Source organism: Dasypus novemcinctus, chromosome 17 (genome assembly GCF_030445035.2).
Source record: "Dasypus novemcinctus isolate mDasNov1 chromosome 17, mDasNov1.1.hap2, whole genome shotgun sequence".
Taxonomy (NCBI): Eukaryota; Metazoa; Chordata; class Mammalia; order Cingulata; family Dasypodidae; genus Dasypus; species Dasypus novemcinctus.
The window spans coordinates 52,625,713-52,649,977 of record NC_080689.1 but is presented as its reverse complement, the minus strand read 5'-3'; the positions used below and the strand labels follow the sequence as shown (position 1 = coordinate 52,649,977).

At 36.4% G+C, this 24,265-nt stretch overlaps 2 protein-coding genes across 5 annotated transcripts in view; one reads left to right on the top strand and one right to left on the bottom strand.

Annotated features, from left to right (window-relative positions):
• The window catches only part of WDPCP (WD repeat containing planar cell polarity effector), a 407,401-nt gene that overhangs the window by 85,210 nt on the left and 297,926 nt on the right, over positions 1–24,265 (top strand). The gene's annotated exons all lie outside the window — the stretch shown is intronic.
• Positions 4,809–5,144, bottom strand: LOC131273741 (small ribosomal subunit protein eS25-like). The gene has a single exon (XM_058277958.1). It carries the CDS (start codon positions 5,142–5,144, stop codon positions 4,809–4,811), a length of 336 nt encoding a protein of 111 aa, XP_058133941.1.

Sequence of the window (24,265 nt, the reverse complement as noted above, 5' to 3'; positions counted from 1 at the left end):
GTGCACTGGGTGGGCTCAGAGGCGAGAGCCCAGTGGTTGTCGGAGCTGAGCCCATGATGCTAACCGGGGGTGGGCGCCACCGCCAGCGGCAGCTCTGGAGGCTGTACGGTGGGTAGTGCCCCCTGCTGCCACCGAAGCACCCACCCGGGTCCTATTTGTTGTCTCAGCTATGATTTCAATGGAGTTGTTGTGAGCCTCCAAAGCCTCTTTGGTTAATGTGACAAGAAAAGGTGTCACTGTGGTTGTTTATTCAGAACAGCTTCGTGGCACGCTGTCAGGCCGTGGCATGTTTGATGGCACATGTGGGAAGCGGGCAGATGCTCTGCCCTTATTTCAGGCCCATCTGACCACAGGGAGACGCTTGAGGCCTGGCGCGGGGATGTGCAGCCAGGTGAGCAGCAGTGCCTGCCCCGAGCCAACCCCTATGGGATGTTAATGAAATTTAATTTTGTAGATGAAAATTAAAGCTGTGGGAGAAGATGTTACCACCAAGAGAGTGAAAAAAGTGAGAAGAATTCTAAGGAATACTACTAGGCCTGAGCAGAAAAAGTGGGCCCTAAGGAAGAGTGGTCAGAGGGATAGCAAGTGAGCTAAGAGTCTTGGGGAGCTAAGAGAAAGAGAATATTTCATAGTGCCCATCTTATTTTGTGATTTCTTTTTGTCCTTCCTGTTTTATATTTCTTTTTCTCTTCTCTCTTGCCTTCTTTGAATGAGATTCTTTTTTTTTCTTCATCCTTCTATTTTCCCCTTCCACTAGGTGGGAAGTTATATATGCATTTCTCTTCTTTCAGTGGTTACTCTAAAAATTAAACTTACTATACTTATCAAGCTCTAAAGCCAATTGATACCTTTAATTTCTTCTCATCTCAGATAATACTAGGACCTTAAAATCTTTCAACTACTTTTATCTACTTCCTGGCTTATATACTAATTACTGATTTGTATTTCAATTCTTTTTAGAAACCCCAAATAAATAAATTATTATTATCATGGTTTTAATACAGAGTTTGAAAAAATTTACCCTTTTTTCACTTTATTTTTCGTTTTTGCATGTCATATCCCCCTTCTCTGCCAAATCTGGGATTACTTTTCTTCTGCTTGAAGTACAGCCATAGAATTGTCTTTACTGAATCTTTGCTGGTACCAAACTCTTAGCTTTTGTTTGTCAGAAAATTTCTTTATTTTGCCCTAATTTTTGAAAGATATTATTACTGGGTATACATTTCTAGAATAACAGTTATTTTCTTTCAGCATATGGTTTCTCTTGTGGCTGTTGAAATCACCGGTCATTCTGACTGTTGCTTCTTTGAAGCCAATCTTTTCTCTTTTTTTTGTCTGCTATTAAGATCTTTTCATTGACTTTGACCTTTTGCAGTTTCACTATGATGTGTCTAGAAATGGATTTTTTTCTCTTAATTCCAATTTTGGATTAGTTGAGTTTCTTCATTATGTTAACAATCAGTTTCATCAGTGTGTGGAAATTTTTAATCTGTATTTCTTCCAATTTTGCCTCTGGGCCTTCTCTCCTTTTCTTGAGCAGTCATGGGACATAGAATAGACCTTTTCACTCTGTATTTTAAGTATCCTAAACTAACTCTTTAATAAAAACAACAAAACTGTATCTTTCATATTTTCCATCTCTTTCTTCTAATCTACTGTTAATTCTGTTCATTTTTATTTTCAATAATTTTATTTTTAATTTTTAAGTTTTATTTACTTATTTAAAATCTTTTTAAGTCATTTGCTCTTCTCTGCATTATTTTCAACCTAGATGTTTATTTAAATATAATAAGCATAGTTTTTATAATCTATTTCTGGTAATTCAAAATTAAGTCTGTTCTTTCTGTTGCTTCTGCTGGTTCTTGCTCATAGTACCTTGTTTCATTGTTATTTTTTACTTGAAAAATTAATTATGGTAATTCTTTGAGGTCTGGAATGAAGGAGTTGTGTTTGCTTCTGCTATGTGTTTGAGGTCATTTACCAGTGTGGGACCACTTTGGTGATAAATTCATGACTTAAAGTGTTTTAGGTACTCAGATCATGAGAGTTTGGACTGAACTCTCTATGATGGCTGGCTTCAGGCCACCATTTCTCAGGAACAGGATCCTCTGACCTGCCTTCAGTGCTAAGGCAACTTTCTTTGGAGTCCTCTAGGTTTAGAAAAGGATGGGTGGCTTTACTTCTGCTTTACTATTACGTTGAGAATCTAGCATTTAATAGTTCAAGCTTCATGGTCGGGATGGATTGTCTACCAGATTCCCTACCTTGGGCAGGCCTGGGTGATGTCTTCTTTTCTCTTTAATTTAAAAGCTACATTACCATTTTGCCCTCAGCTCATGTTCAAGGTTTTGAATCGTCTATTACGACATAAAAAATGCATAAAAATCTCTCTCAGCACTCTCCATTGTATTCTTCCAGAGAAATAGGAACAAAGTCCGCCTCATCTTGCCTTTTTGCTGATTAGAGTTGCTAGTTACAGACTGAGACTCTCATAAGCGTCTTCTCTCATCTTTCTGCTTCAGTGAACATACAGTGTGTTACAGCCTTTCAGTAACCATGGGTGGTGCTGGGTTAGGCTTAGGATTCCGAGAGTCGTGGCTTTCAGAATCTTCGGAGATTTTATTATCATAGTTGCCCCCTAGTGTCATGGGAACAGAACCCTGGACTAGTCTAGCAAAGGCATTTTTTTAAGTGATTTTTATGTAAGTCAGAAAAAGTTTTCAAACTATATTTACATTTTAATTCTTTCCCATTTGAGTCCCTCCTATTGCCACAGAACCCAGTTCTCATGACAGGTAACAGGAAACTATCAGAAGCATCTAGAGGAACTTGAGGAGGAAGCCTTTGCAGACCTTTGTCATATTTTTGTCAGTGAGGTATCATCTTCTTGCATACTTTGCCTCTAGGGAATACACTCTGCCCCATAAACACTTGAATGTTTCTAGGTGGATCTGGGCTCTACTAGACGTTGCGACACCAAGGGTATCACTTGGATTGTTCCTTATGTCCAGCATTAGATAAATAAACAAATTATATAAATTTTACCTGTTAACTATGGGGAAAATGAAAATGAAATGTCCAAAGACAAAAGAAAGGGCAGATTATCACAGGATGGCCTTATGATATAAGAAAATGCATGATGATGAGCCTAATACAGGAAATCAAAGGGAAATAAACACTATCGAAAGAAGATTTGATTGCATACCTCTGCTATTTAAGTGGGTAGCCTGGACTAGTTTTCAGTTTGGATTGAAAACCCATTTTCATTCTCTCTCTCTCTCTCTCTCCCTCTCTCTCCCCCTCCTTCCGTCCCTCCCTCCCTCTTTTTCTCTCTCACCACACACACACAAACTTGCTCACATGTTTTAATACTCAGGACTGCTATTCTAAGCCAGTTCTGTTTGGCTCTCTCGTGACTTTCAGCACTGGAGGTGGGCAAGCTGGCAAACTGGTATACTCACCAGCCAGGGAGGTCTATGATCCATGACCATGTCACCCTGCTGCAGACAGAGAATAAGATTGGTTTCCCCACTTTAAATAATGGATCTTAAAGTCTTTGGAAGGGCCACCTGGTTCCCCTCCAGCTTACCTTGTAAATGCTTGGTTTTAACTATGTAAAGACAATGAGGTTGTAGTAATTCATGTGAACAGTGTATTATTTATGTCTGATTACTATGTACAATAGCAATAATGACTTGTAATCCTCATCTACATTATTAAGTAAGTGTTTTGTGGATGGATGCACATTTAAAGAAGTTATTGCTCAACTCTAACAGGAGCATTAATTTTTAAATCTAATAATTATTGAAGAAATTGTACTATTACATCTTATATCCGTCTAAATAGTCTTTAAAATGTGATCTGGTAGCAAACAGGAACAGGAGCCTACTTTGTTGCCCTCAAAGGAGCAGAGAGAAGAGAAGTTACATCATTGATTTTTCCTATGAAGAGGCCACTCACAATTCTCATTTCTCATTGAAACACATTCTAGATTTAAAAAAGCAATTCCTAATCAGTTTGAACACATATGAGTTATGTATTTTCAGAGTAAGAGCCTACATCAGGGCACATAGAATGTTTAAATAGATCACAATTAAAATCTAAAGTTTTAGTATCAAGCTATTAAGGTTTTGCACATCAAACAAAGGTAACAGGTTAAAATTTGGATGGTTAGTGTAGTGTGGTAGTATTATGGTGGTGATAGTAGTTTTTGTTTTGTTTTAAACGCTGAGAAAGAGGTAGTAAATTTGTAGAATTATTGCCCAATAAACACTAGGTGGTGCAATTGTTCATGGACTATATTATGAAGTATGCAGTTTTGGGGGGAAGGTTGATGAAATTAAAATTCAGGTTTGAGGATACTCTTTGGAAATAAGAATTCTCTTAAAAGATTAAAAGAGAATGGATGAACTGGGTCTTTCTACTAATTGTTGTCAGATTCACATGGTACCTGTCTTGTGATTTAGATAAATAACAAAGGTCTCAAGGTATTTGTATGTTGTTTGTATTGCATTTTAAGCTCAATTAACTGCACACACACACACAATCTGGTCCAATTTGGTTTTCTAGAAATAGTTAAATATTAATTACTTGAATATCATTAAACAGGCTTATCCTCTCATTTCAAATCATTCTAAAATATAAATGTTGACAGGTTAGAGACATAAAATGAGACAATCTCACCACTTTAAAACATTCAGAGGTAAGTACAGGAAAATCAGGATCAATTTAAGTACTTCAATAGGCTATCATAACTGACAGAATGACACAAACTAAATGTATTTTTCTATTTAATAAAGCTGTATTTTTCAAAATGTACAGTTGTTTGGGCCTGTTTCTATACCTTCACCAGCAGCTGGAGCATCTCCACCCTCGGTGCTTCTGGTGTGAATTACTTGAGCTCTGGGTTTTAAAACCAGCTTGATAAGCTCTTTACTAAGCATTAGCTCCTGAAGGGCTTCCCTGGCCAGGAAACTCGGAATCTTCAGTCTTTCAGAGAGAACAGCTGGGGTTATTAACTTGTAGTTGGGAACTTCCGTACAGAGTTTATGTATGGCTTTGTCAAACAAGACGAGGTTATGGAGCTTGTCCCAAACTTTGCCTTTGGACCACTTCTTTTTGGCTTTGTCCCCAGGTATGTTCATCGGGTGTTTCGCTTCGCTGACTTTCCAGCATCTCAGAGAGCAGTTGCTACCGCTGCAGCCGGGCTGAGATGTAGGACAGAAAGCCATGTATGTATTTTTAAAATGGTGAATCAGATATCCTTTATCACACATAGAGTCACACAAAACTGATTTTATGCTTCACTAATGTAGTGAAACATAGGACTTTAACTTATTTTCTTTTAAAACTTGTTTTCTATGCGAAAACAACTGGACAAAAATTATAGCATTTTTAGAAATTTAGATTTATGTTTTGTGAAACTTTTTCCCTCCAAAGTCATAATACCTCCCTTCAAGACTGTTGTCTTTAGTATTTTTTCTTTTGAAACTCGAATATTTGTATTTTGAGTACTTATGAATAAATGGTATATTACACATCTATTTCAGAATACGCTCAAGCTTCTTTATAGTATATAATACCGATTAGATTATTATCGGTAATTAACAGAGGAGGCTTGAAGGGAAGAGTTATTCCCCACCCTCCTTTTTTTTATGTGAACCAGGTATGTGTGTGCACAGACTCACAGACACACATGTATCAGTGGTGGTTTGGGACTACTATAAATCCAACAGCTGGGCCCTTGCTCATAGTTTACTTCATGATATGTATTTTCATTTTATATTTATTTTCAATCCTCTTTGAAATTTTAGGAATGTAACATTAATTAATATTTTATTTTAAAAACAAATTTAGTATTTGAGTCCGCAAGACAGTTTTAGATAAAATGTTTTAGAAACAATTTGAGGAATTGAAAATCACTACTTTTATAGACATTGACAGCCTTTGTAAAATGACTTGCTGTTCTTGCAGATACATCCATTATCACAATTGTCACTCTTTAATGGCACCCATGTTAGCTACATTAGCCAGGGGGCTGAATAGCCATGAAAATGGGAATAACCTCTGACCTGAGAAATCATTCTTTTAAAGGAGGATTGAAACATTGGTGATAGGAAATTTGAATTGCTCTTGCAGCTGCAGTGTTTGTTCTGTGAATACTTAATTTAGTTTGGAGCTATACTTTTTCTTCTAAATCTGTCAGTCTTTCAGAAGCATCAAATTCAGTTTAGGAAGAAAAAAAAAACTTCCTTCCCAGGCCTGTATTATTGAATGTGGTATTCAGACTTCAAACAGTTTCATTTAGGTAATACATATAGTCTCAAGAATAGGAATCCTCACATTTGACATGCTCTGTTAAATATATAGCTCATTCAGACCCATCTAAGATATTGCTATGCGGGCACTTATTTTGGATAATCCTTTTAATGACTATAACTCAACTTCTTAGCTTTATAGAAGACTGGTAGAGTATGGAGATATATATGCATATATATATACTATGTATATTATAGAATTATAAATATGTTTTAAGTATGTGTCTATATACATTATATAAATCTGTTTAGGCTCTATAAAAATTAGAATTTTGTACTTGCATATGTGCAGATTTATTTAGATATTTAAAAGATAAACAGTGCAAGCCTTATGTGTGGTCCATGGGGAGTTATGCATGGAACACTCATTAAGGTAATGGGATTGCTATGGCTAATTCTCATACACTGGTTGAAAATATAGCCGAAAGAGATTTGAAATGATGTGAAAAAAGCAAGTTGGTCCTCAGTCTCATTAGTTTCAAATTATTAACTAGTCTGTATGCCACTGGCTTTATGTGATTGATATACCCTTACCTTAACCATTAAATAATATGTGTTGATGAGAGAATAAAACAAAAGGGCAAAACTCCAGCATTTGCTGCTCTAATACCTGTGAAGGCAGAATTGAAACATTTCCTATGTTTTTTAATACATTGTTTGATTTTTTCATAATGTTAACTGGTTTTGGAAATAAAGAATGTTATGGTAGGGAAAAAACAGTATTCATGAAAGGAACCTGAAATAATTTATTTTCAACTTTAAACAATTAAGAATAATGTGAAATGAAAAACCATGTATGATTGTAACTTATTTATTACACACTGTCTTCCATTATAAATAGTTACAGAAGCAATTGCATAGCAGTTTTGAAAAATCACATTGTGTCACTGAACCTTTTTGGGTTAAAATGCTTACTAAATCAAAATGGGTCCAATTGAAAACAAATAGAATTTAGTCATGTTTTAATTAGGAAAATATATAATAGATGTAATGCTAGTTCACTGCTTTTCTGCATTTTGTATTTAACATAAGCAATTATGTTAAATATGTCACATATGGAGACATGAAAGTAAGCATATAAAATATAAACACACATGGATTCTGACTCACCATTAGTGTCTTTATGTCTTAAGGATTAGAGGTGCCTCCTGCAAGCACCAAGTCTATTTCTTAGCCAACCATAAGAGGGGGCTTCTACACCAAAAGCAGCTTTTTCTACTTGGACAGGGCATATATAACGATCTGCTCGGAAGGTGAACATTTTATGTTCTGAATCCCACATCTTCTTTTAATTCGTTAGATTGATTTTGTTTTCACTAGCTGTTTATACTCTGACTGTATAGGAATTTAAAATAACCTTAGTTATAAAAGAAAAACAACTATTTTTGTGTGTTAGAACAGGGGTTCTTAAGAAGAGGTCTGTAAGCTTGAATTGAAATAAAAAAATATTCTTGTGGGGACGTGTTGGTGCGGGTGTGATATATTTATTAAATAATACACAATATAGTGTGGGCTTAGTAACGGGCCATGTTTTCACCTGATGGGCAAAGGGGTTCATGGAACAAAAACGGTTAAGAACCCCTGTTTTAGAAGAATATTAACAAAGGCCAGATAAATATTTACATGTCTATTAATTTTTGGTAAAATAATTAGTAGGTTAAATACTATTTTCTAAATAGAAAATTTGTTTCTTTTTTGGGTATCATTGTGTGGACCATCTTGAAGTCTAGTTTTTTAAACTCTGCTATTCAAAATAATATTCATTACGTAGCACTGGAACATGACCTTTTAATAGGATACTTTGCTTTTTTAAAAGAATATCAATAAAAATGATGAAATCATTGGAATATATAGAACTAAGGAGTAAAAAAGTCCTGAATAATGCAAGAATGATTTATTGAATATTCCTGCTTGTCTGTATAAATAAGTGAAAATACTTACTAGAATTATTGGCTTACGTTTTCTGATTGCCTATAGAAAACAGTTCAATTACTAAAAAGAAATATAACTACTGAAAAAAGTTAATTTGATAATACTTGAAGTAATCCAAGTTTTATGGATTTAAAAAAAAAACAATCATTTGCATTTACTCTCACTACATCTTATAGCAGTTGTGGCTTTCACTTTGTAAAATCTGTACAATTTTCATTTGAAATGAAAAGGGGAGCTTGAGATATTAAAAACTAACCAGATTGCAGTGTGATAGTACAGTTTTCCCCATAAATATATATTGTAGGTTATGTTTTAGCAGAAAATATGAATTAATTTAAAAATTAATAATTTCATATTTGAGAAAATGTTCATTTTTACCTCAAATGCTATTGTTTCAAAAATATTTTCTTTAAATGGTTTAGCAAGAAATGTTGCTATTCTTTAACAGTATAGGACACTTGGGTGTAAGAATTGCAGATGGGGAAATTGAGAACATCTGAATTCTAATTACTTGTACTATATTGTTTTGAAAACAGCTGCATTTAACCACAAAATTATTTTGCCACTCACTTCATATAATTTTTAAAACAAAATAAAAGTGAATGATTTCTATGAATAATTTAATTATCTTGACTTACTTCATTGAAAATGATAGGATTTTAACAGAACCACTAGTCAGTGAAATTCTATCAGCCTAGTTTCATCTTTTCTGCTAGCTTTATTACTTATAAAAATGTAAACCCTTATAACTGCTATGTTCTTGTCAGTTTGAAAATACATGTCAAAATAATATATGCCTTAAAATATTTTCCTTGAATGATACATGAGTGAATGTTTTAAAAGGCGATGTTGACACTAGCGATTTTGCTAGATGATATTAAGCTATAAAGAAAATATATAGAGTGATGTAGTACATTTAAAGCCAACTTATGTTAGTAATATTTGCTAGAAGAGTTGAAGTATGGAAATCATCTTCATAGCTGGGCAACCTTGCTTGTGTAAATTTCTCTCCCATTCAGTGCCCAAAGCATTTTTATCAAAGGCACATTTTATTGTGAAGTGATGGCCTAAGAATATTTTAAAATAAGAAAAGTTCTCAACTCATGCAGATTACAGCATTCTAATTCCATAAGATAGTCATAGTTCTCAGTGTTTCTTCTTTTTCTACTTTAGAGGATTGATGAAACAATTTATATATAGTAAAGCAATTTTTATGTTATTGTGTGTAGAAATCTGTATGTCTGATTTTGAAATTGCACATGTTCTTTTAACAATATTAATAATAATTTATAAATATTTGGTCATATACAGTTGAAGGGTTGGTTATATTTTACTTGTCTAAAAGAAGGAGCTTGAACTGTATGACTCTTGAGGTTCCTTTCCCAGCGTTGAGCTGTACTTTTGTAATATACTTCAAGTTCTCTGAAATTTAAGCTTTGTTCTGATCTATCTGAAATAAAAAATATATTCTTATCTTTCTGAGTATATGTTGATTGCAAAATTTTTGAGAATCAGATTTTGCCTTGCAGGGGGGAGGGGGATTGTATTCTTGTTGGACAGAGAAAAGACATTCATTTTTATTAATTTGGTATCTTATTTTTAGAACACCTATTATGTTCAAGAATCTGGGCATATAATAGTAAGTTATCTATCTTGCCTTAAAGTTGCTCACAGTCTTGTGGGGGAGACAGACAAGTAAATAGGCTATTAAAATGTAAGTTGAAGAAAGCTATGCTTGGGGAAGCAAAAGGTATTCTGAAAATACCTATGGTGGAATTAGTTTTGGCCTTCTAACCAAATCTTTGTACCTGGTGTTGGGGAAAGCTTCTTGGAGAAGGTTTTGCTAACCTGAAGCCTAGGCATATATAAGGATTAGTTGGGTGAAGAGTTAGAAGGGAGAGAGAAATACAGATAGGTAAGTGCATTTCAGTTGGAACAACATGTACAAAGGCAAAGAGTATATAGAGAGCATGGCCTAACTAATGGGACTCCCAGACTTCATTGTTGAGAGGTGGGACTGGAACTGTGAGCAAGGACCATTTCATGCATAGCCTTACATGTCATTGAAATTACACAATTTCATCATTGGTGCAATGGGTAGCTGTTAAGGCTTTTCATGGGATTGACATGAATATTGTTGCTATTTGGAAAGCTTGCCTTGACAGCTGTGTGGAGAATGGATTGGAGGGAGTGAAACTAGAGGAAGGGATACCAAGTGAGGAGGACTTTTTGAGTAATTGAGTGGGATGTGTTGGGAGCATAAACTGTGATGGCAGCTATAGAAATGGAGAGAAGTAGATGCATTTGCAAAATATTTACCTAGTAACAGCTACAGACTTGGTGACTGACTGAATGTGGAGGTTTATGGAAGAGATAGTAGTGTAAGGTAACATTCAAGTTTCTGGTTTAGGCTACTAGGTGGACAGCGGTTCCATTCAGTGTGATTGGAACCATAGGGAAGAATAGGAATTCAGTTTTAGAAAGGTAAAACTTGAAGGTATTGTAGGATATCATGTGGAGATGGTAAGTAGGTGCTTGGATATATAAACCAGGTGCTCAATGAAGAAATAGGGACTAGACACTGGGAGTCATCAGCAGGCAGGTGGTAACTGAAGGATAGAAATGAGTGAGATATTTTGGAGAGAGGGTGTAAAGAGAGGAGGGGAAGATCCTGGATAGGACCCTGAGCAACCCAACATTTAAGAAGTGGACAGAGAAAGAAGAACCAGTAAAAGATACTAAGAAGCAGCAGCTGGAGGAAAATGAGGAGAGTGCAGTGACACTGAAACCAAAGGATGTGAGGGATTGAAAAGCTGTCAGGTAATTACAGTAGAAACATAACTGTAGAAGAAAATCCACATGATACAGAAAGTATAAACTGCTGTGTGATTTCAGATGAAGAAGTTCTGTCTGGCTAGGGAACAGGATTGCTGCATGGAGGACTAGGCTTCTGAAAAGGATCTGACAGAATGGTGAGAAATGTGTTCTAGGTATGTCTTCTTATCAAGAGGTAGGAAAGTATAAGGCTATCCAGCTAGTAACAGTTCTAGGATTTGTGTTGGAGATGGGGATAGAAAGGTAATTGGAGAAGTGATTGTGAAGGCCTTGATTGTCTTGTTAAAATGATTGTCATGACAATAAGGAAATAAAGCAGGATTTTAAAATAGAGGATTGATATGATGAGACTTGTTTTTTGATAAGATTGTCTGTCAGTGAGATAAATTGGGCAGAAAGGGGTTCATTGGAGAGAATATTGAAATAGCCCAGGAAAGAGGGCCTGAAGCTAGGCAAAAACTATATGGCTAGAGAGACAGAAAATTAACATAAATCAGGCAAAAAATCATGAAAAATCAACAATTTGTTGGCTGGTAGAAGGGACAGGGTGAAAAGATGTTCATTTCTAGTTTACTTTCTTTTCTTTTTCTCATGACTATTTCCAAAACCACAGATGTTACGCTTCCCACTGTTCTCCCTGCCTCACTAAATAGAAGACCGTACTTCATTTTTTATTAGAAGAAAATGTCATCAAGCTTAAGTTGTCTTACTTTTATCTCTGTCTCACATAAAGAAGTGTGACAAGTCAGAGATTTTACCCTCTTTGCACACTAATAAGTTAGCCCACTGCCATTTTATGTATGCTGGTAGAAAACAAGAGACTGCTAGGACAAAGACGAAGGACAGTTTATAATTCACAGTTACAGAGTAACCAGAGTATCAGCATTTTTGCATTGGTTCCCCAAACCCCATTTCCCACAGGGTGACATAAATAGGGCCAGATATTACCTGCACATGCAGCTGGTTACGTTGCAGGAGAAGAACCCTGAGTGTAAGGAACCTAAATTTTCTGTATTGGGCAATAAGCATGCCTGCCTTTTGCCTGGGAAGGACAAGTTATCTTCTTTCTGCTGGACTGTAAGTATGCCTGCCCTTTGCTCCATTAGACATGCTATATTTCAAGACAGTTTGCTATCCTTAAAAAGATGATCTGGAACAAAAGGCATTCAGTACGTTGCTTGCAGAAACATGGGAGACCCAAGGAAAATTGTCTCCCAACATTTCAAAAACATCTTAATCTGTATCCTACCTTCATTGCCATCTGTGTCAGAGATAAGTTATTTCTTCTCATGGCTAACCCTCCAACTATGATGTTGATTCTATTCTCTCTTGACTTTTCCTGAGAGCTTGCTTCATTGGCTATGTGTTCTCTTCCCAAATCTTACTCATCAAATACTTATTGAATACTTATTATAATAAGTATAATTGAATTCCCCTTGTGTACCAGGCACTGAAAATTCAGTGGGGATTGTTACCGAGCACCCTTTTGGAGGCTCATGCTAGTCTAGGCATTCAGGCAAGTAAGCAAAGAAATAATCAAGGTTATCTTAGAATAGGATAAACTCAATAAAGTCAAAACAAAAACAGAACAATGTGACAGAAACTGGGATGCAACTATTATAGATGAGGGTCATTGGAAAAGTTTTTAGGAAGAGGTGACATTGCACAGACATCTGAATCATGAGATGCAGCCAACCATATAAAAACTACAGGGAAAAGATTTGCAGATAAAGAGAATAGCAAATACAAAGGCTCTGAAGCAGGCATGACTTGGTATTTTTTGAGGAACAGAAAACAAGCCCATTCTGGAATGTAGTGAGCTAAAGGGTAAATGTAGTTAGTAAAAGATGAGTTTGGAGGGTAGGTTATGGTAAGAGCTTTGAATTTTTATTCTGATACATTTATCCTCTATTACTTCACTGTCTCTTTCCTCTTAATTTATAAATATTCTAGGACCTCTCCCTTCTAAAATAACTTTTCCAATACATGGCACCACTTCTCTTCCCTTTCCATATTTTAAAAAACGGATAAAAATTAAATTCTCAACGCTGTTGATAACAAGAAATGGTGCAATCAGAAATTTTGAGGTGTTTGGATAGAAAGCAGAAGGCATGAGTTTTATTTGGAAAACAACCACCCAAAATGGCATGTAAGAAAATAACAATTGTGAATGAAAGTTGAACCTCAAAAACTTTTAAGTTCTCTGTACAGTATTCAGGATAATTAAAGGGCTGTGCCTTCATAGGAGAATGGTCAGTCTCCTTTCCCAGTTCTTCCTCTTTCTTCAGAACATACATACACACATGCATGTGCGTACACACATACAAACACACAACAGCAGGCAGTGACATTTGCCCTTTTCTGAAATTAAAAAAAACATACATAAGGCAAACCACCTAGCTGGGCAGTGGTTCCAGTGTGGCTATAAGGGCATGAAAGAAGCAGTAGAACCTGAAGTGACTTGATAGGGGTGGGGGACTTATCTATATTACAGATATGGAAGGGAGGGAAAATCAAAAGGAATGGCAGTCCTGCTCAGCGGGGAAATAGATGAAAACATTCCACTACCAGAGTAAATCTCTTCTCTTTTTTGCCAGTTGGGGCCTCCCTAGCTTGCCCCTTAGTCCAGCCTACACATCTTAACATGGTCATGGTGCCTTACATTCCTGCAGTCAGCCCTCTACAGAAAATGATCTGATGGGGAAAATAGAGGTCCATCTCACAGAGAAAACCTGGGCCAGCCGTGTATACTCTTCAAGGTTTGTCTTCATTTATAAATCAGAATGGATATCCAAGGATTTCAGATATTAAGAAAAATATAGTATGGAAAAGAAGAGCCAAATGAAAAACAGCTGATTTGGATGAAACTTTGAATTCAAGAAAGAGAAGAGCACATAAAATGTATTTTATCAGTCATCTGTGGGAGATTGCAGAAGATAATGGAACAAGAACAGATCTCTACACCAAAGAAAGCAATGAGAAAGACCTCTTTCAAATAAAAAATGTAATTGTCAAAATTTTAATTATGTATATTAGAAGGACAGAACAATGTAATAGATATAACTGGAGACTGAAATCGTAATCTGGAAGATAAAGTCAAAGATATATTACAGACTTAAAGCTGAAAGTCAAAATGTGAGAGGTAAGTTGCAACATGGAAGGCCATTTCAGGTAATGCAATGCAACTGGAAATCAAGAAGTAAAGGATGGTGCTCCATGTCTAGCCATCTGGCCTTAGGGAACTGTTGTATTAGTGGTTGGAAGGGGCCACCCAAACTGTGCTTCAACTTTTATGTATTGGAGTTATGTGAAAGATTTTAAGGACAAATGTGTTCTGCAAAAAAAAAAAAAAAAAAAAAAAAAGAAGTTTGAAAACCATTGACCTATGGGATAAAGTCCAGATTTATTGAATTTCATCTGAGATTCTATAATTTCACCCTAACTTGTCTTTTGGGGGACGGGGGAAGGAGTAGGAAGACTACATAGAACAGGAAGGCAGGAGCCAAATCACATAGGGGTATGTAAATCTGTAGGAGGACTTTAGAACAAGTGTAATGAGATGTTTTTGAGGAGTTTTACACAAGTAAATGAAACAATAAAATTTATATTTATAAAAGATTTTGCTGACAATTATGTAGGAAATGGACTAGAAGGGTTCAAATGCTGCAATGGGTAGACCAGCCAGGAAGCTTTTGAAGTACTCCAGGCAAGATATAAAGTCACCTAGGCTAGGATGTTATTAGTGAAAGTAGAAAGATCAGGATATGATTTATAATAAATAGAGCCAAGAAGGGGAAAGAAGACATGGAATTGGTGAGAAAGGCTTAAAAGGCTAAGGCTTTTGTTTTCTGTGTAGTTATAGTGTATTACATATTGTTGGGAAGGGAAAAAGGAGTTGGTGATAAGATGGAAAGGTTGGATGTCCTTTGGAGCGTATTATTTTGAGATTTTATCCACATCCAAAATGTATTCCTCATATATTTAACCTAATAAAAGAACTTTTAAAAAATTGTTTTAAATATACTACAATGAAAGAAGCATATAGTGGCAAAAGCATGGGCTTTGGAATTAGACATTTGAGTTAAAAATACAGTTCTATCATTTTTCTAATTTATGAAATAGGGAAATATGGGGGTTGTAAAGTATAAATGAGAAAATGCATACAAAGCACTCAGCACACAGTAGGTACTTTATAATTAGCCAAGAAGAGAACTTTCTTCTCTCTCTCTTTTTTTTTTTTGTGAATTGATTTCAGTTTATGACACATCATCTTTTTTTTTTTTTTTTAGGAGATAGGGGGATTGAACCTGGTACTTTGCACATGCAAAGCATGCAATCAACCACTGAGCTCCTACCGTTCCCTCTTCTCTCTCTTGATCGAACATAAAATGAATAACACTAAAACATTGGAGATTTTCTGAACTTGCTAGGTTTAGAAACAAGTAAATGCAATTTCTAAAGGCAAATTGTACTTGCTTCCTTATTGGTTTAATCAATGATTTAGATTATACATAGGAGGTTAACAATGTCCAACACAAATATGGTTTTTAGAAATTGACCCATATCTCTGTAACAGTACTGTGCCTTTTATCAAGTATTTTTAATGGAAAGTACTTTTTTTGAGGAGAAGGAGGAGGAGGTATTGGGGATTCAGCCCAGGAACTTGTGTATGGGAAGCAGGTACATGACCACTGAGCCTAGACCCACTCCCCTGGAAAGTACTTTTGAGAGTGCTACTTTTTGAATAATTTACAATGGAGAAGTCACATCATAAAATTTATGCTTGAAATGACTAAACCATATCAAACATTAATTTCACAAATTACATACTTTATATTAGTGAAAACTGGAATGTTCATCAAAAGAGGATGCATAGATTTCAGTGTTCATGCCAAACCCACCACAACTCAAATTATATATATTAAGCTATAAATAAATACCTTGCAGTTAAAATATGTAGTTCATCTAATTGTTCTCTATTACAAAATAACTGACATAATATTTATTAATGCTACTGAAAAAAATAGCAAACCCTGCTTTGAATACTTACATACCTTCTCATTGGCAGGCACTACCTGGGCCAAAACCTGAACTGTACAGTTTGCAGACACACAGCTCCAGCTAGAGTTAGCACCAAAACCATTTATTGATGCTGTGCTTGTTACAGCCCAGGCCCTGACTAATTCCTCCAGAAAGGAGATGGGAAGAGTAGTTGTATAAATAGGAGTGATAAGAATAATTGGTAATTCAAATCTCTCTCTTTTTAAGAAAATATTTATTTTTATCCCCCCGCCCCCGTTGTCTATTCTCTGTGTGTTCTTTTGTGTCTGCTTGTATTCTTGTCAGTGGCACTGGGAAACTGCGTCTTTTTTGTTGTGTCTTCTTGCTGCGTCAGCTCTCCATGCGTGCTGCACTGTTTTCGCGTAGGGCGGCTCTCTTTACAGGGTGTACTCCTTGTGCGTGGGGCTCCCCTATGCGGGGGACACCCAGGGCACTCCTTACGTGCATCAGCACTGCACGTGGGGCAGCTCCACATAGGTCAGGAGGCCCTGGGTTTGAACCCTGGACCTCCCATGTGGTACGGAGATGCCCTATCAGGTAAGCCAAATCCGCTTCCCCAAATCTCTTTTACCTTAAGAAACAAGCCCAGTTCCTATTTGGAAAGATGGAAGTGTTTTGCTAATGGATGGTGATGTTGGTAGCACAACACTGAATATAATTAACTGCACTGAAATATATATCTGAATGTGGTTAAAAGGGGAACTGCTAGGTTGTATATATGATAACAGAATAAAAATCTTTGGAACTACACTACACAGTGAACCCTAAGTTAAATAGTTAACAGTACAGTTAAAAATGTGCTTTTATCAGTTGTACCAGATATTGCACACCAATACAAGATGTTACTAATAGGGGATAATGTGGTAATCATATATTTTATGCACGATTGTTCTGTAAACCCACAACTTCCCCAGTAAAGAAAAAAACTCTCCTTCAGGCTTGAGACTCCTCTAGCTACCACCCTCTCTCTCCATTTATATCTGTGGCTTCAGCATTATCGTTGGTGCCCAAATGCACATTTCCATTCTAGATCTCACTCCTGAGCTTCATATCTGTATTTGTGCGGCTAATGTCTACCTAAAGATTTAAGTTAGCCTGACACACGTAAATAATAAAGGCAAACTGTGGGCAGCCCAGCTGTTTTGTACCTATTTTTAAATGCCAGGTGACATCATGGATACTACAAACCCAAAATGGTGAATTATCCTAGAAAAATTCTACCTTTATTTCTAATAGAAAATACTCTTTCATGAAAAGTGCCTGTCAAGGTAGTATGATTAACTCTATTACTGCTGCAACCCATGTGGTTAAACAGACCATCAATTTGAAGGAGAATAAAGGATGCTCACCAAGATATTAAAGGCATTTGCAAAGGGGAAGGCAAAGCACCTGGGATGAAGCATTTATTCACTGTTCACTGCTATTTCCATCTGCAAATGTGTTCTGATAAACTCGGTAGAAGGTGGGACACTTTTTCTTTAAATTGAAATAACACATAATATGTTATAAAGAGAGTAATACAGGGGAGTGGATGAGGCTCAAGCAGTTGGGCACTTGCCTCTCACATGGGATGTCCTGGGTTTGATTCTTGGTGCCTCCTGAAAAAAACAACCAAACAACAAATAGACATTGAGCAGACAGGGAACAGACAGTGAGCAAAAACAACAATCAGACAACAAACAAATGAGCAGACAACAAGCAAAACCAAAATGAGTAGGAAGCAGATGTGGCACAAGCAGTTGAGTGCCCACCTCCCATATGGGAGGTCCCAGTTTGGTTCCTGGTGCCTCCTAAAGGAAAAACAGACAACGAGCAGACAGGAAAAAAAAAAACAATGAGCAGACACAAGTGAAAACAGCGAGCAAAAACAACAACAACAAAACAACAAGCAAACAGATATGGGAACTATTTCAGGGTGGGGAGATAAAAGAGTTCTACAAAACTCATAACTAGCAAAAGGATTCCTCTTTTCTAACACTTTCCGAAGAAACTGTGTCTAATTCTTTAGCTCTTCCTTCTGGTATTAACCTCCATATTTGTAAACAATGTAATTGCTTATTTCTTCATTAAAAAATAATTTACTACTTATTTTGGAAGAGGAGGATTTAATCCCTACTTCTGCACCCATCCCTTTCCCTACACCAATCCTCTCTCCCCTCCAACATAACTAAATCACAGTTTTTGGTTAAATCAATGTTGTGTGTTTATACCTTTCTATCTATGTCAATATCCAAAGCTGAGCCATGCAGTATATTACAATTACATTTTTCTTCTTATACACATTTTTGTTTCCTTTGCAATTAATAATTGTCTTTATTTGCTTTTTTTTTTAAGATTTCTTTTTTATTTATTTCTCTCCCTGTCCTCCCAACCCCCCCCCCCCATTGTCTGCTCTCTGTGTCCATTCGCTGTGTGTTCTTCTGTGACTGCTTCTGTCCTTATCAGCAGCACTGGGAATCTGTGTTTCTTTTTGTTGCATCATCTTGCTGTGTCAGCTCTCCATGTGTGTAGTACCATTCCTGGGCAGGCTGTACTTTCTTTTGCGCTGAGTGGCTCTCCTTATGGAGCGCACTCCTTGCGCGTGGGGCTCCTCTACATGGGGGACACCACTGCGTGGCACGGCACTCCTTGTGTGCATCAGGACTGTGCATGGGCCAGCTCCACACGGGTCAAGGAGGTCCAGGGTTTGAACCGCGGACCTCCCATGTGGTAGGCAGACGCCCTATCCATTGGGCCAAGTCCACTTCCCTGCTTATTTTTTATACACCTATTATTTCTTCATTCTCAACCTCACCAGCAGAAGTATAAATCTTTCAGTAAGTTCAAATATATCAGGTAATCTAAACTCGTAGTTTTATTTATTTATTTTTCTTAGAGACATTTCTTCTGAGTTCTTTGTTCTCCTGCTTCACTCTGGAGTTAATTAATTTGCTTTCTGCGTAAGGCACAGATATCCTAGAATTCCCCCTCATCATTCTGGAAATTTCCTTTTTCTTATTCTTATGTTAGATCTTTTATTTCCTGGACCCCATATATTCCTCCTTCTTGGTTTATTCCCTCATTCAGTGGGACACATTCTCCAATAATTTCCTGAAAAATTATGCATAGTTAATTTTTGAGACTATGCTTGTCTGAATGTATTTATTCTAACCTCACACTTAAATGATGGTGTGGCTAGATTTTGAATTATAGAAAGTAGTTTTCCTTCAGAAGATGAAAGCATTGCTCCCTTGTCTTCTAAATTCCAGTGTTGCTTTTAAGGAGTCTGATGCCATTTTGATACTCAATTATGTGATCTGTTTTTTCCCCTCCTTCACTGGAGGCTTTTAGGATATTTTGTCATTCCCCACAGTTTGGGGTTAGGCCTTTTATAATTCATTGTGTTGGGTAATTGATGATTTCTTTCAACCTGGAGACTCATGTTCTTCAGTTTTGGGAATTTTCTTGTATTATTTCTTTGATAATTTCTTCCCTATTTTCTGTTCTCTTTCTTAGGGAGATATTGAATGATCTGACTGATTCTTCAAATTCTTTGTCATTTCTCTTCTGATACGTATGTGTGTATGTATTTCTTTTTCCTTCTGAGACTTCAACAGTATCTTTTATTCTTTTGAATCTTAAATTTTGTCTTTCATATTTTTATTTCTATGAGTTCCTTTTCTCTGTTTCCAGTAGCATTTTCCCACCCTCATTATTCCTTTGTCTCTTATGTTACCTTTATTTATTTATTTATTTATTTTAAAATTTCTCTTCCTTCCCCCTCTCCCCCACTTGTCTGCTCTCTGTGTCTATTTACTGTGTGTTCTTCTGTGCCCGCTTGTATTCTTGTCAGTGGCACCAGGAATCTGTGTTTCTTTTTGTTGCGTCATCTTGCTTTGTCAGCTCTCCATGTGTGCAGCCCCACTCCTGGGCAGGCTGCACTTTTTTCGCATGGGGCAACTCTCCTTACAGGGTGCACTCTTTGCGCGTGGAGCTCCTCTATGCGGGGACACTCCTGTATGGCACAGCACTCCTTGCACACATCAGCACTGCGCATGGGCCAGCTTTACCACATGGGTCAGGAGGCCCTGGGTTTGAACCTTGGACCTCCTATGTGTTAAGCAGGTGCTCTATCCATTGAGCCAAATTTACTTCCCTCTTTTTTTAAAAGATTTATTTATTTATTCCCCCCCCGTGTCGGCTGTTCTCTGGGTCTATTTGCTGCATTGTCTTCTTTGTCCGCTTCTCTTGTTGTGAGCAGCCTGGGAATCTGTGTTTCTTTTTGTTGCATCATCTTGTTGTGCCAGCTCTCTGTGTGTGCGGCGCCATTCTCGGGCAGGCTGCACTTTCTTTCGCGCGGGGCGGCTCTCCTTATGGGGCGCACTCTTTGCATGTGGGGCTCGCCTACGCGGGGGCCACCCCTGCATGGCAGGGCACTCCTTGCGTGCATCAGCACTGCGCGTGGGCCAGCTCCACACTCGTCAAGGAAGCCCGGGGTTTGAACCGCCGACCTCCCATGTGGTAGACGGACGCCCTAACCACTGGGCCAAGTCCGCTTCCTCCGCTTCCCTCTTAATGTTACCTTTAAACAATCTCTCAAAAGAGTCAATTTCCAGTTTTCTTCTATGGTTAAGGAGGGGTGATTGCCCAGTTGTCCTGGCAGTGAGGGGCACCCAGAAGTTTTAGAATTATTTATACAGTCTTTTAAAATAGTTCTCTCTATTTCAATCGTAAGCACAGCTATTCCTTCAGAAGTATTTGGTAACTGCAGGATGTGAGCTTTTCTAGGGTTCCATAGTTGTGCTTTTTGACTCTTACCTAACTGGCATTTTACTTTCATCTTTCTCTTATCTTATTATCAGTTGTCTCTTGCCCATCTGCTTTTCACCCTTCAAAATTTTGTTGGCATCTGTTATCTATTTTATCTTGCTTTTTCATTTTCTTTGTCTTGCGAGGTTTTTTTTTTAATTGTCATTTTTAGTGTGGTTTCAAGAGATTGACGGTAACTATGTGTGTTCAATATACCATCTTAATTGGGGTGGTTTTGTTATGCAGGACTTTGTATGTATGTCAAGTAACTTAGAGCTGGTCCTGCTACCAAAAGAAACCAATCAAGCATGGATTTATCCTATGTTTCCTTGCCTTTAATTTGCCACTGATTATTAGCTGCTATTGATTTAATAGCAAGTTCTGAGGGGGAAAAAACCAATATTACATTAAATGTACACATCAATGATAAAATATGTAAAATTTCAGAAGCCATCAAATGTAAGTAACAGTGACCTTAGAATTTTAAAATACAGTAGAGTCTTGTGATTGGGTCACATGATAGACATTCATTTTCTTTGAAGAGTTCTCAGGTCCTGGAAATGCATGTATGATTTTTTAAAATTGTGTTTGAGGTTGTATTTGATGCTAGAATTAATAAGGTTTTTGTGTTTCTTTCTTCCTTGGACATGGTTTTGTTTACTTGCACACTCTGATGTAATTGTGTTCATTGTTTTGTTCCCTCTCGAGCATTCACTAAGTCATAACCTTTTTAAGAACAAGCAGGTTTTTTCTTTTTTATATCCTCATTAACCAGCACACTGCCTAGTCTGATGGTTGACACTTAGCAGAAGTTCCATAAATGTAGGTTGAACCAAACTAAACATAATTAGAAGATGAAATTATACTCAATGAAACTCTAAAATAATTAGAACATTTTCTCCTTAGTCAATACTGAAATCAGACTCATTATTTTATGCATTTTGAATATTCAGAAAAGGGAAACTGACATTTATTGATCAATTATTATTTGCCACATATTTCCAAATATGTTATCCTATTTAATACTGAATAACATTATACAGTACAATTTTAAAAGTATAGGAAACTTTTTTTATTGACCCATGATTTGTTTGGACTTTAGGATAAAATAGAATCATAATCTAAAATCGTCCTGGTTTTGTTCTACTGATTTTTAAATATCATGTAATTATTAATTTCCTACTGCATTAAGGAATCATTAAAATTTTAAGCTGTGATGATGTATGCTTGTGTTAAATGTATTAAGGTGAAATTGATCCATTCTCAGGGGACCTCGGTGGTTATTCATAGTCCTTCATTTCAGTAAGAAAAGGCTATTCTTCCCTGAGTTATTTGCTTTGATTCTCCATTCAGTCATTGAAACAAAATACCAGAAGTAATGTATAAATAAGAATGCTCTGACAAACCATTAGGAAAGGCAGAAACAACCAATCAGGGAAGAAAGAGTATGAAGAAAGATACAATCACAATATAAAAGGATTTGCTGCTGAATTCTTATAAAACTGCAAGCATTTAGGACTTAATGTTTACATTTCATTAAAATAGCAAGAGACTGAGTACTAAATGGGAACTGCTACCAAATAAGGGTTGTGCAAATTGAATTAAAGCTTCTCTGATATAATGCAGTGACTTAAAAGGAAAACATAAACTCATTTAACAGTCAGTCATAAAACATTAGTAATTCATGTTGGCTTATTTTTGTATTATTTATGAAGTTTGCTAAGCAAATAGTGTGAAGTTCTTTAGTGCCTAACAAATAGTAATTTTATCAGGGCCATTTCACTGTTTTATATACATGAAATTACTTACAAACTGTTGCTCTGCTAATTAAAAATAATCCTTAAATAGTCATTCAAGTACTGTAACTTCATCCAATGCTATATAAGTAAAACAAAACAAATGCTTTATTTTAAATAGGTTCTGTCTGCATGGTTCACCATGGATTAATTATACAAGTCTAAACTGACACTTGTCTCAGGTGGTTAAGCAGATGCTCAACCAAAACTCTATATTTTCGGCAGCATTTAGGCAGGAGAGAGATAGAGGGAGGTAGAGTAGAAAGAGCACTGCTGAGATAACTTAATTTAGGACTAGAATTCAACCATAAGCTGACTGAACTTGTGCAAATTACTTTACTTCTCTAGGCCTTCGTTTCCACCGCTGTAGAATAAGGGCTTTAGTGTCTATCAGAGTTGATTCGGGGAGGAGGCATATGGACTTCTTGGAGAAACTGCCATTCCCTGTCCAGAAAACGTCTGTACAAAATACATATGCATGTGCATGCTTACACAATTCAGTTCATAATTTCAGAGGATTAAATGAAATAATGAATATAAAGTACATTTAGTAGGTGTTTAAAAATGTCAACCACTTTCACTTCACCACATTGGGAGAGTTCTTCAGCTTCTTAGTTTTGGTAGATATTCTTCCTTTTTTGGGAAAGAAAGATTTTAAAGTGTACAACTATCAAGTTGCATGAAATATTCCACTTTTTAAGAGGCCCTTTCTTTCAGCAGTTACTAGGGTTTGTTTTTTGGAGGAGGGGGAGTGTTGACAAGCGAAATCTGACAAGATTGAGGTGGTATAGCTGCAGGCTACTTCAAAATTTTTCTCTGTTGTATTTGAAGAGAAAGGATGTCTAACTTTTCATTTTTTGCTCACTTCACAACAGTCTTTGATTTACAAGCTTTTTAAAACTAACTCTAAATTGACAAATTATTTCAGTATTTAAGTACTGGTTTAGATGAGAGCATTTCAGTGTTCTTGTGTCTTTAACTCAGCTCTTTAGGAATTATTCCTGAAATTCAGTTTATTTTTTCTTCAAAGTCACATTCTTTCTGTCTCTTCAGGTGTAGCATAAAACTATATTGATGGAATTATTATAATCTAGAATTATCATTATCACATTGTCAACATTTCTATTTTCTTTGTTATTTTATTGTTGTACTAATTATGTCCATATTTTTGAAGATCAGAAAAGTGGGTACATGTGTTGGAGGTGGTGTTGAGAGTAGATGATGATGATGGTTTGCTTATGGAGGCATATCTTTTTTTCCTCCAAAATGTCTGGTTTAAGCCATTGCAGTTAATTTGTGTGGTCATGAAAAGAAGGCACCACAACTGGATATGAGTCTCTTTGGAATAATGGAAAATTGTGTGTGGCAAAAATATTTAAATTGAGCATCAGCAAACAAGATGTTTGTATTAATAGGAACTTAGAAAATGACTATGCAAAGGTCAGCACTGATCTTTAAATATTAGTGAAATTTAATTTGTTGTAAGTAATGAATAGAAAGAAAGCAGGCCACGATGAAGAAGCCATTGATAAATTG